We start from the raw sequence: 12,267 nt of genomic DNA on the forward strand, positions 1-12,267 counted from the left end.
AGCCTTCGCATGCAGGCTGATTAACCTGATTCTCTTAATGAACCTCAGGCTGTAGACCACAGCAAGAAGGAAACTCCACAGGGTGGGGTGAGAGGTTTTCCAGTAGGTGGGGCAATTGCTTCCCCCTAAGGCAAAAGCTATCTGGCTGGCACAGATCTGCCTGAGAAAGATGTTCTCTGCAGTTTGGGGGAATGACTCTGTACAGGAATCCAGATGGCTACTCTTTGAGGTCCACCTTCAGAGCTATAACCATGTCTCTCCCCACACCAATCCAGTCCACTCTGCCCTCTCCCTGCTGAAGCCCAATGTGAGTGGCTGCACACAAAACTTTGTGCATTGGCCCTTTAAGAGGGTGCCTGCATTTCCAGTCCTCTCTCCCTGGGAGACAGAAACTCTACTGCTTTTCACAGCTAGATGTTATGTGGGTACCTTTCTCAGTTCTGGTGCTCTGAGCTGGGGAGCCCAGCTTGGTGTTTCGGCCCCAGAGTCCTCAGTGGGAACCCCCCAGCTGAGATACCCCTCTGCACCTTTAGCTCCTGTCTTTGGGAGCCCAGCCAGCCCTCTCTTGCCTCTGCGCTTCCTACCAGTCTCTATGCAGTCTCCCCTTTAGGTCCTTGGTTATGAGGGTGCTCTCCAGCTGTTTTTCAGTTGATTATTCAGGGTAGTTTTTCTCTATTTCAGTTGTAATTCCAGTTTGGTCCTGGAGGGTGTCAGTGTAGCTTCCACTCAATCTGCTGCCATCTTGGAATCCTCTAAACATAACTTTTATATGCACTGGGAAACCAAAAACTTCATGTGCCTTCCTTTATTGTGATATTCACTGTATTGCAGTGGTCTGGAATCAAACCTGCAATATCTCTGTCATAAGCCTTCAAGGAACGGCAATCAATATAAATGAATTCAAAATCAGACAACCTTAATGAAAAAAAAAGTGGACTAAAGACTGGAATAGATCCTCCACAAAAGAATATATTCACATGGCTAATAAGCGTATTGTTGGAAGGGCCTCAACATCCATAGTCATTCAGGAAAGGCAAAGCAGCGCCACAATGAGATATCATTACCCTCCCTCCAAAATGGCTAAGATGGAACAGGTGGCACTCATACATCGTTGATGGCAGTGTAAAGTGGCATCACCACTTAGGAAAACTGGCTGTATATACAAAAGCTAATCTTCCATATATCATATGATCCAGCATTTCCAGTCCTGAGTACATACCCCCAAAAGTGAATGTTTATGTTTTCCATGAACATAATCCCCATATTCATAGAAGCTTTAACAATAATCTCAAACAGAAAACAATTGAAGTGTCTTTCAACAGTAGACTAGATACGTTGTGGTATACTACCTAATAGAATACTGCATAGCAATGAAGAAAGAGGAACCAATGCTATCTGCAGGAAAATGGATGAATTTCATGGGTAATGTTGAAAGAAAGAATGCAGACACAGAATATGTTCTATAGAATTACACTTACATGAAACTAAAACAGGCAAACCTAATCTATGATAATAAGGCCAGAATAGTGATTATCTTTCGGGGCTGATGATTGACTAAGAGGGGCCATGAAAAGCTTTCTGGGATATTGGGAAATGTCCCATCTTGATCTACTTGTGGATTTATGGTGTGAAATTTTACTAAGTTGTGTATTTAATATATGTGCATTTTACTGTATATATGTTATATTTCAGTGAAAAATAAAAAAGCAGGTTGGGAGCTGGGTGGAAAAGGTGAAGAGATTAAGCAAATAAATAAACCTCATAGACACAACAGTATGGTGATTATGAGAAGGAAAGGAGGGTGAGAAAAGGTAGGAGAGGGTAATGGGGAGATAAATGGTGATGGAAAGAGGTGTGACTTGGGGTGGTGAACACACAATGCAATAATCAGATGATGTAAGAAAAAAAGAAAAAATCTTTTTAATTCTATGAAGTATTAGCTCCATTTACAGAGGAAGCACGTGACTCGTAGGTGGTATGTGATATGCTTATGTAATAGGTAATTGCTGGCCCTGGGAGTAAAAAGGTACCCAGATCTTAGGGTTATAAATCTAATACTGACTCCTGGTCCCCATACTCTTTCTCTATGAAAGTAGGGGTAGTGTTTACAACATTTTTTTAAAAATTTTATTTTTAGAGAGAGGAAAAGAGAGAGAGAGAGAGAAACATCGATGTGAGAGTGATCTCACCAGGGATTGAGCCCGCAGCTTGAGCATGTGCCCTGACGGTGAATTGAACCAGCAATCTTGTGGTGCACTGGATGGTGCCTAACCAACTGAGCCACGTCGGCCAGGGCTGCTTACAACATTTTAATGTCGCTATAACATCCAGCATAGTTCTTGTACTAATTAGGTAAAATGTAAGTATTTACTTAGTTGAAAAAATAGTTATATATTTGATGAGAGTGGACAGTAAAATTCTTAATTGTCTAATTTCAAATCATAGGCCCTTTAATTTCTATTCAAGTTTTAAAAAAATATATTTTTATTGATTTTTTTTTTTTAGAGAGAGAGGAAGGAAGAGGGAGAAAGAGAGAGACATCGATATAAAAGACATCGATCACTGCCTCCTGTATTTCCCTTACCAGGGATTGAGCTGCAACTCGGGCGTGCATGTGCCCTGACCAGGAATTGAACCCAGCAACCTTTTGGTGCACAGGACAATGCCCAACAAACTGAGCCACACCAGCTGTTTTTTGCTGCCTGACTTCCTACCAAGTAATTTTTTTTGACTCAGAAGTCTGATAAATTGACTCCAAGTCCTTACAGTAAAAATACCAGTATGAATTACTTGGAACTTATTTTTTTACCTTTTCATTAACTATGGAGAGAGAAATTTTCCTGTTAGTTTAATTCTGGAATTATGTAGATTAATGTGATAGCAAAGTAAGATTATTTTCCTTTTTTCCCCAGAAGTTAACCTTAACTAATCCTGGCTTATGTTCTTGGGCATATAGATGACCTGTTCCACATTACTTATATCAGAATTCTAACCTTGTGTGAACAAATCCGTAAAATCAAAGAATTAGAGTAATCATTAAGCAGAAGGCTAGAAGAAATAAAAGAGCTCAATAGATGGGAATTTTAGGAAAGAGCTTATATAGCAATTAGAGAAAATTGTGGCATATACCCTATTTCTTAACATGGCATAGAATGAAGACATCCTCACAAAGATCCCTTTAGCTTTGACTTCAGGAATTGTGGTGGAGTAGTGCTATGAGACAAGACAGTCCTATTTCTGTAGCCCAGACTTCTCTGGAGATTTGCCAGATAGTGGTGCAGTAGGTCCGACTGAGGCTGGGTACTTGTGAGTCCACATCACTAGAACATGACACCAACTTTGTAGCAACCCTATAACTTCTTTTTTAAGGACTCAGATGTCTTAATTAGCATTGTAGTATCATATTTCAGTTTTATTAACTACTCAGTAGATAATATGAGTAATTAAAATTTATGTAACATATAAGGAATCGCAGTACAGTAGCATCTGTGCATTCACCATGGAGTTTAAGGTTAAGGACTTTGCTGATAACTTTGAATTCCCCCTATGGGCTCCTCTGCATCCTAGTCCCTTCTCTCCCCTTTCGCAGTTGGACACTGCCCTGGATTTGGGATTTATCATTCCTTGCCTTTCTTTATACTTTAATATGTACATTTATATCCCCAAACAGCATCCTGTTTTACTTGTAATTACACTGTATTCTTTGAACCTACATTTTCACTCAGTGTGGTGGGTCTGAGATTCATGCTTTGTCATTGTGTGTAGCTGTAATCCATGTTTGTGTGAATATAGGATCCCATTATGTGAACATGCAGTAATTTATGTATCTGTTCTGATACTGGACATTTGGATTGTTTCCAGGTGCTTGTTATCACAAGCAATGCTGATAAGAACATTTACATATAATATTGACACTTAATTGTACAGCTTAGAAAGAGGAAGTATTGGATTTGGGAGGAAATCAGGCATATTTGAATATGATGGAATAGGGAATATTTCTTTCTATTCCTATGGGGAAATGTCCTCAAGTAGGAGAACTAAGCACAGTGTAGACAATCTAGTCTTTTATCTGCAGGTTTACGAGTTATTCTCTATATTTGAAATAGTGTAAGCTGATACAGTGTCAGTCTCTGTTTGACCATTCAGACGGAGGTTGATGGTGTTCTGTAACCATACTAAATCCTTTTAAAAGGAAACCAGTAAAAGAAGCCTTGAGGCATATATGTTGCAGTCTGGAAGCTGTCACCGAGTCCTTAATTTGAAGCATGACACTGTGCAGTGGTGTGTTCCTGGAGGGGGAAGTAAAGAACAGAATCAAGGATGTCCTTTGGGAAACTGACAGAATCTGTTACAAATGTAACATTCAGCTGCAGTGAGATGGAACTGAAGACTCACTGAGCATAGGCCCACTTTTTGTGAGATGGAACTGACCACAAATGGCACATGTGACTTCTTGAGCAGTTTGACTCAGACCTTGTATGAGCCCATCCGAGTATTGAGTGGCAGGGCAGGTCAGCAGTAGAAAACCCTGGGCTGCATGCACAAGCGTTTAAATAAGTCTTCTGACAGCATAGCTTCCCTGAGACTGTGGTGTACCCTGGTAGAGCATGCTGAGGGGCAGCACGGTCTGGAGAGGTGGTGGCCATGCTTCAGGATCCACTTTCATTCACCCCTGAGCACGAGGCCGGGGTGCAGCTATGTGGCGAGGCCTGCTGCTGGTGAGCATAGGCTTCAGCCTGGCTATGTCCAAAGAGTAGGACCATAAACAATGAAGACTATTTAAACAGGCATGGCTGCTGACAGAGCAGACTTGCCATGTGTTCTGTGTGGAGGAGATGGTTTTCATTGTCTTTGGCCAGATGCATGAATTGGGTTCTGGAAAGGCATTTATACATATGCAGATACATAAAAATAATCTTCCCCTCATTAAAACAAAGTTCAGTCAGAAAATAGCGGTCACAACAAAATACTAAGAATAGAGCCATGTCTCCAGCCTGGTGATTCAGTTGCTTAGGACGTCATCCCATATATCAAAAAGGTTGTGGGTTTGATTCTGGTCAGAGCATATACCTAGGTTGCAGGTTTGAGCTCCTGTTGGGCCATGTTCATGAGGCAGGCTATCAGTGTTTCTCTCTCATATTGATGTTTCTCTCTCTCCTTCCCTCCCTCCTTTATCAATAAATATATCCTCAGCTGAGGATTTAAATAAATAAATAAATAAATAAATAAATAAATAAATAAATAAAGCAATGTAATATTTTTAGTTTCCTATTCTTTACCAGTGTCATCACATTTTTCTTTTCTAGCAGAATGCTTAAAAGTCTAATAATGCACTAGAACCAATAATAGAATTGTATCTTAAATTTGAAAATGCCTTATAACCAGTTTATTGTGTACCATTTTCCAGTTCCTTCTCTGTGTGTTTCTTTCACACGATTATGTGTTCATCTTTGTCTCCTCCGAGGGCCTACCACAGCAGAAGCCAAACGGCTCCTAATGGGTGTTCAACAGTGTGTGGGAACCTCGTAGATAGACGTACAATTTCCACCAGCCTTTCTGTCCTTAGCAGGTTCATGTAGTAGTCTAATCCGAACAAACTGAAGATGCTCTGTTAGATCTGCAATATGTTGTCAGTTTCTTACCTTTTTTTTTTTTTTTTGCCTGGAGTTTGCAACCTTCCTGGCTTTGCCTGCATTTTCCTGTTTTGCTGGGTTCATTGAGTTATGTACATACATGTGCCACTTTTTCTGAATCCAGGAAGAGAAGCTGCACGATGAGTTAGATGAATTAAAAGCATGAAGCTAGAAAGGGGATAATAGTAGATATGGCATATTGGTGAAAAATGAATATACATATGGGATCTGAAGGGCTATACCAGTATAGGCAGAGCTGTAAATAGAAAAGGTAGGGAAATCGAGGCAGAGACAGTTAAAGGAAGAAGTAAGCGGTTACACACATAGTGATGAGTCCTTGCAACACCCAGGAAACTGGTAAATACTGTTCCTAGTAATCTCAAAATTTTGCTATTTGAAGAAGACATGTTTCACATTACGTGAAATGAAATATGCCATTTTGTGTGCATTGTTACATTTATATAGCTATCAAAATTCTTTTCTTTAAAAACGTGGTATAATTGACATAATCTTATATTGGTTTCAGGTGTACAATATAATGATTCAGTATTTGTATATATTGCAAAATGATCACAGTAAGTCTCATTAACATCCATCACTATTCATAGTTATCAAAATTCTTGATTCACATTTGGGGACTGTATAATCTGAAGGATCCTGTGATTTTTGACCCTCCCAAAGATTGAATAATATTTTAAAAGATAATGTTTATAAGATTTGGCTGTTGAGTCCTGCCATTTGTAATTTACAAATGAAATGTTGGATTTTTTTCCAATACAGAATCAGAGAAAATAATTTTGTTGTAAAAAATAAATTAGTAAAGTATAGCTAGGCATATTTTGAATTCTTGTCCTTTCAGTTTTTATGCTGTGTTTTTTTAAGTTACTTATTCTTGGTTTAGGACAGTACTGAGTAAAGTAATGGCCTTTCCATTACACTGTTAAGATTATCAGACGGGAATAGTCTGTATTGCCCTCTGTTGGTGATTGATAGCTATTTTTGACAAAATAATTGCTGCTATATATGTTATTTATATGTATTTAATAATTGTATCAACCAGTATATTTTAAAGAACACTTTTAGACATTAACCTAATTGATGTGGCCATGAATTAGCAAATGGGGGAAGAGTGGAGATTTTGGCCATCTTGATTTAATAGTTTTATTGACTAAGGTAGTATTGAAATACTTTTGCCTTTGATTAATTTTTATTTTTTATTTTTTTGTCAGAGCTCCACCTCAGATAAGGCGTCCCAATCGAGAAGTAAAACCTTTGAGGAAAGAAATACCAGGAGCAGGAGGCCGGGGACCTGTAGGTCGAGCACATCCTATATCGAAGAGTGAGAAGCCTTCCACAAGTAGGGACAAGGATTGTAGAGCAAGAGGGAGAGATGACAAGGCAAGACTATCTGTTTGTAACTCACTCACTTGAAGTTCATGACTTTTGGTGCATAGTAAAATTTTTGTTAGTTTTTCAGAGTACCGTGGTTTTGATATACAAGAGATTTTAAAAAAGGCCTGAATTAAAAACCTAAATAGCCTTTGTACTTCGAAGGCCATTCTGCAATGCCAGTAACCTCAGAGGTATATTTAAACACACACACACACACGCACATACACAAATATTTAATAAAATGGATCTTTTGTAGAAATATTCAAAATAAAGTTTTAAAACTTAAAAATATATTTAAACAATTATTCTGAATTAAAATGAACATTAAATGAAAACAATTGTAGGGGAAGACTTAAAAAGAAGTGGCTGTATATACAGGGTGTAGCAAAAGGAGGTTTACAGTTGCTCATATGGAAAATAATACAATAATTAATAAATAATAATACAAGAATAAACTGAATGTTTTGTGTACTCACAACTGTAAACCTACTTTTGCCCACTCTGTTCACAGAATAAGATGACGGATATGATTTATTATGGCTAAAAATATAAAACATCTTTGAATTAACTGTAAATTTTTTTTTAAATGAGAAAATTTCCCTTGACTAGGGTTCACTGTATACATTTACTTTATCTGGGAGATTGATCAGTGGATAAAAATAGTGCTGGGTGGAAATTCTGTATTACTCTTAAAATGGACTTCAGAAAAATGGGCTGAAGATAATCCTACAGAGTAAGGAGTGAATCACAATGACCCAACACATCTCTTAGCCTTAATTTTAATGAAAAGACAAAAATAAATCTTTAGTGATAGCATTTCCCATTTTCATTGTGATGTCATAAATGATGATATTGAATTTGCCACAAAGAAATTTTATTAGTGAGGCATTCAGGATATGTCACCACATTTATGCCTTGCTATTTATAATGAAAATACAACCCATAACAGGTGGTTACCCTTTAAAATTATATAATATATTTGAACATTTTTACTATATATATATATATATACAGTTAGTTGATAAGGACTCTATACAGCCTTATGGATGTTTAGACCATGATAGAATAAAACTGGTGTTTTCTGAGTATTTCTATTCATGAAATAGATTCAAGATATATTTTGTCCCTCTACCTCACTAAGACAGAGAAAATGAATTAGATTTTTTTTTTTGTGTAATTTGTTGGAGCTATTATGCTGTAAAACAGTGAATGATTTAATCTCAGATCCTTTTTGGGATTAGTGAGGGATACTAATAAATAAATAAAAATTTCCTGCTGATGAAATTGAACTGATTCTCCCTCATTATCAAAAGCCACATAAATGGATACTTAAAAATCTGTATCTTTTGTATCATCTTTTTCCTTCCTTTGTTCTTTATTTTTCTGCAGCTAACCTTGGTTTGTATTTTAGAGGATAAAATGGGCGCTAAAGTCTTTCCTTCACTCAGCTAGTAGCTTTTAGGTGAACTTTTAGAACTGGGTGAGGAATTTTTAGTCTTCATCTTAATTTCACATAACACAAGAGTAGAACCTTGGTTGTGGGTACTTCCCTGCTAGGCACCATTTAGAGTGATTAGACAATAATTCATCAAAACAGCCCCATGAAGTCAGGGGTTGTCTTACCCCTATTTTACAAATGAGGAGAATGAGGCCCAGAGAGCTAAGTAACTTGCCCAGAGCCATAGAGTAAGGAATGGAACTTAGAGTGGAATTTGTGAAGTCACAGATCTTTTTCCTCTTTATTTTAGGACTTTTCATATTATGCGGTATCCCTACTAAACTAAATTAAAAGTATGGATTGGATTTTAAAGAGTCCCAAATAATTAAGTAAATGTTGATTTTAAAATGTGATTCTTAAGCAAAGAACAAAACGATCAGGCAGCATTTGTTGAATATCAAATAACTTTTTCTGGAGATTGTAAATTGTTTTTCCCATAAAAAGTTCCAAATAATTTTCTAAATCTTAGCTATTTTTTCATAGACAGCTAAGTACTCAGAATGTCTTGGGAAAGTAAGCCCTTTATTATTTAAAAAACTCCATTTGATTGAAGATAAAAGATATTTTCTGAATCACTCTGGAAACAAAGGGACTACAATTTTTAGAAACTCATGGAAACTTTATTAGAATTTGAAAGGTGTACTTGGTTCAGTTATGATTATCTTAAGCACTAAAATATTCATTAGAATTCTAGAGTCCCTAAAACTCACTGAAGGCTTTGAGAGGGTTTGAAGCAATCTAGGTGAAACAGATATTCACTGCCATTGAAAGCTAATTTGAAAATGAGTATTGGAAAGATCCTCAAAGATATTGTAGTCCCCAGTGTTGTTGGTTTTTCAAAATCAGTTTCGTGTGTTGCAACCAGCTTTTGTAAAAAATGAAGTAGCATAGACTAGAAAATTTAGAGTGCATTGCCCATAGTAAGGACACTATTATATTGAGAAAAAAAGTAGTCATATGAACATATAAAAATGCTTGTGTGTAATTATATGCTTGTGTATACTAGCTCATGATCTAAAATGCATTTATTACTTTGTGTCATGGCCCAAAGTCTGAAAGATGCTGCTGTACTCCTACCACTTACCTTTATAGAATTTAAAAAAAAAAAAAGGACAAGAAAAATTATAGATCTTGCCCAACATTCTCAGTATCTTAGGATTTTTAGTTTTGTGTTGTGAGCTGTGTGATGGAGCAGTAGCAACAGATGGCACCCTTCTTTGAGCACACTGAACCCTTTTTAAAGCTTTTTACATATATTGGCTTATTGAATTCCTGTAAATAACTTTGATCTCATCATTAATTTCCCTGTCCTACGTCTAAAGAAATTGAAGCACCAAAGTCCTGACTGAAGCACATGGTAGAACTAGGATTTGAAGTATAATATCTGAGTTTTTAATTCTTATGCTATACAGCCTCGTGTTTGAAAAGGCTTACTATCTTATTTTCGTGTCTCACGAATGCTTATTTCTTATAATAATACCATTTCATTTTCTGAGAGTGATTAAATCAAATCTTTTTTCTTCTGTTTTTTAAACTACTGACAGGCTTCAAATTAGGTCCAAGCTTAAAAATACTGTTTTTCAGTAAGTAAGAATCATGTTGTATAGCGATCTGTTTTTCTGTCCTCACAGTTTCCCCCCCTTGATGTCCACAGCGTCACCAAAGGCCAGTTAGTTACCCCATTTACTTAACACACCTAAAGTGCATGCTTTGTGTAAGTCATATTTCTAGGATCTAGGAATATAAACTTTATTTAGTAGAGTGTGATGCAAGCTGATTATTTTCTTACTGACTAGAGGTAGTCATAAATAAATTAACCTTTACAGCTATATTTTTCAGTCTTATTTGAACTGAGAAATTTGTATATATTATTATTTTACATAGAAGTAACAGATGCATTTTTTATTTAAAAAGGATAGACTATGAAATATTAGGTGGCAGAAGAAATGTTTTTGTATTATTACCAAAATTAAATTTAATTCGTTCAACTTTGATTCTCCAGTATTTTTAAGACTGTGGCTTTATGGTTAATTAACTCTTAGTGAAATGAGCTGTGCTTCCATTATGATCTTATGATTAAAGCTGTATGTGTTTTTTAAATAGAATTCAGATTAAAGTTTGATAGATTATATTGATAGACTTAATTTAAAGTTATCAAACTTCCAGAACTTCATTTCATTGAATTACATATAACAAAAAGCCATTTTCGAATACTTCTTACAACTAAGTCTAGGGGTGTCTGAAATGGAGGGGTGTTGCAGACTGAATTGGAGTATTCTTTAGAGCTGTTGGTGATTATACACATAAACAGTGACTTTAAAATTTTTTTTTTATTAAGGAAAGTACATAAATTATAAGGGTACTTATTTGATGAATGATGATCATCTAGCTATCAGTGTACTGGGAAATGTTTAATAACTGCTTTTCTGAAAAAAAGTGTGTGTGTGTTTATGTGTGCACATGCACACAAATACATATTCACACACAAGTTTATTATAAATTTGACTGGAACAAAGGATATGTAGCATGTAATTTACAAATAATAAAATGTACAGTACTCTTTATTGTAAATTTTATAGCGTCAGTGGACTATTACAGAATGCCTTTGCTCAACACTTGTATCTGTAGCCAGCCGGGAAAGATGAATAGGAATGTAGTTCTCACATGAATGTTGGTTGATAATTTTTGTTTTTTAAAATATGTTTTTATTGATTTGAGAGAGAGAAAGGGAGAGGAATAGAGAGAGAAATATCAGTGAGAAAGAAACATGGATTGGCTGCCTCCTGCATGCCCCCTCCAGGCATCAAGCCTGCAACCAGTGCATGTACCCTGAACAGGAATCGAACTGGTGACCTCTTGGTTCATGGGTTGACTCTCAACCACTGGGCATCACCGGCCGGGCAATAATTTGTTTTTGTTAAAGGGTAAGATGAAAGTAAAATAACAGACACATGTTGGAACTTCACTCATACATCAATCACTTCAACAATTTTGATGAATCAGATAATTTTCAAATACTGGAAAAATACTTCCTTAATTTTTGTGTGCTATTTACAATGTAACAGCTATAGAAATGAGGCACTTTTAAGTTCATCTGCATTATTAATTTTCCTTAATTACTTTCTTAAGTCTAGATAGTTAACAGTAAATCAAACCCTGATTTGTAGCATTTGCTGATTTCTATGGTATAAATACTTCAACTCTGACTCATTTCAGGCTACCCACATGATGTCACTGAACTTGATAGAGATGAGATGGGCAGTAGCCTACCATTCTGTAGTGTTTCCACCATAATGATACAGTAGACCAAAGTAACCTCATGTATATAGGTAATAGTTAAATAATGAGAAGTGAAGAGTTTTGAGTATTTATTACCTTTGTTTTTAATATAATTTATTCTAAGTTGGTGTAATTTAATTTTTATTAATGGCTACGTTTGAGCACACCAGTACATGTAACCCCACTCAGAGGGAAGGACAGAGGACTTAGCTCCTCAGAAGCCATAGTCATGATCCCTACAGATCCCTGCCACTTCCTTCCCCAAAGTAACTACTGTTCTGCCATTTCCTTCCCAAAGGTAACCACTGTGCTGATTTCTGATACCATAAATTAGTTGTGCCTATTTTGAAACTTGGTGTAAAGTATGTTTTTTGGGGGGTCTGGTTTTTTTCACAACATATGTTGATGAGATTCTTCCATGCTGTTGCATGTATCTGAAGTTTGTTTATTTTCATTAATATACAG

At 36.3% G+C, this 12,267-nt stretch overlaps 1 protein-coding gene across 1 annotated transcript in view; it reads left to right on the forward strand.

Annotated features, from left to right (window-relative positions):
- The window catches only part of KATNAL1 (katanin catalytic subunit A1 like 1), a 75,893-nt gene that overhangs the window by 31,586 nt on the left and 32,040 nt on the right, over positions 1–12,267 (forward strand). Inside the window, exon 4 of the mRNA XM_016213565.2 lies at positions 6,863–7,031. Within this exon, the coding sequence (XP_016069051.1) occupies positions 6,863–7,031 (169 nt within the window). The remainder of the gene's footprint in view (positions 1–6,862; positions 7,032–12,267) is intronic.

Source organism: Miniopterus natalensis, chromosome 2, assembly GCF_054644295.1.
Source record: "Miniopterus natalensis isolate mMinNat1 chromosome 2, mMinNat1.hap1, whole genome shotgun sequence".
Lineage (NCBI taxonomy): Eukaryota > Metazoa > Chordata > Mammalia > Chiroptera > Miniopteridae > Miniopterus > Miniopterus natalensis.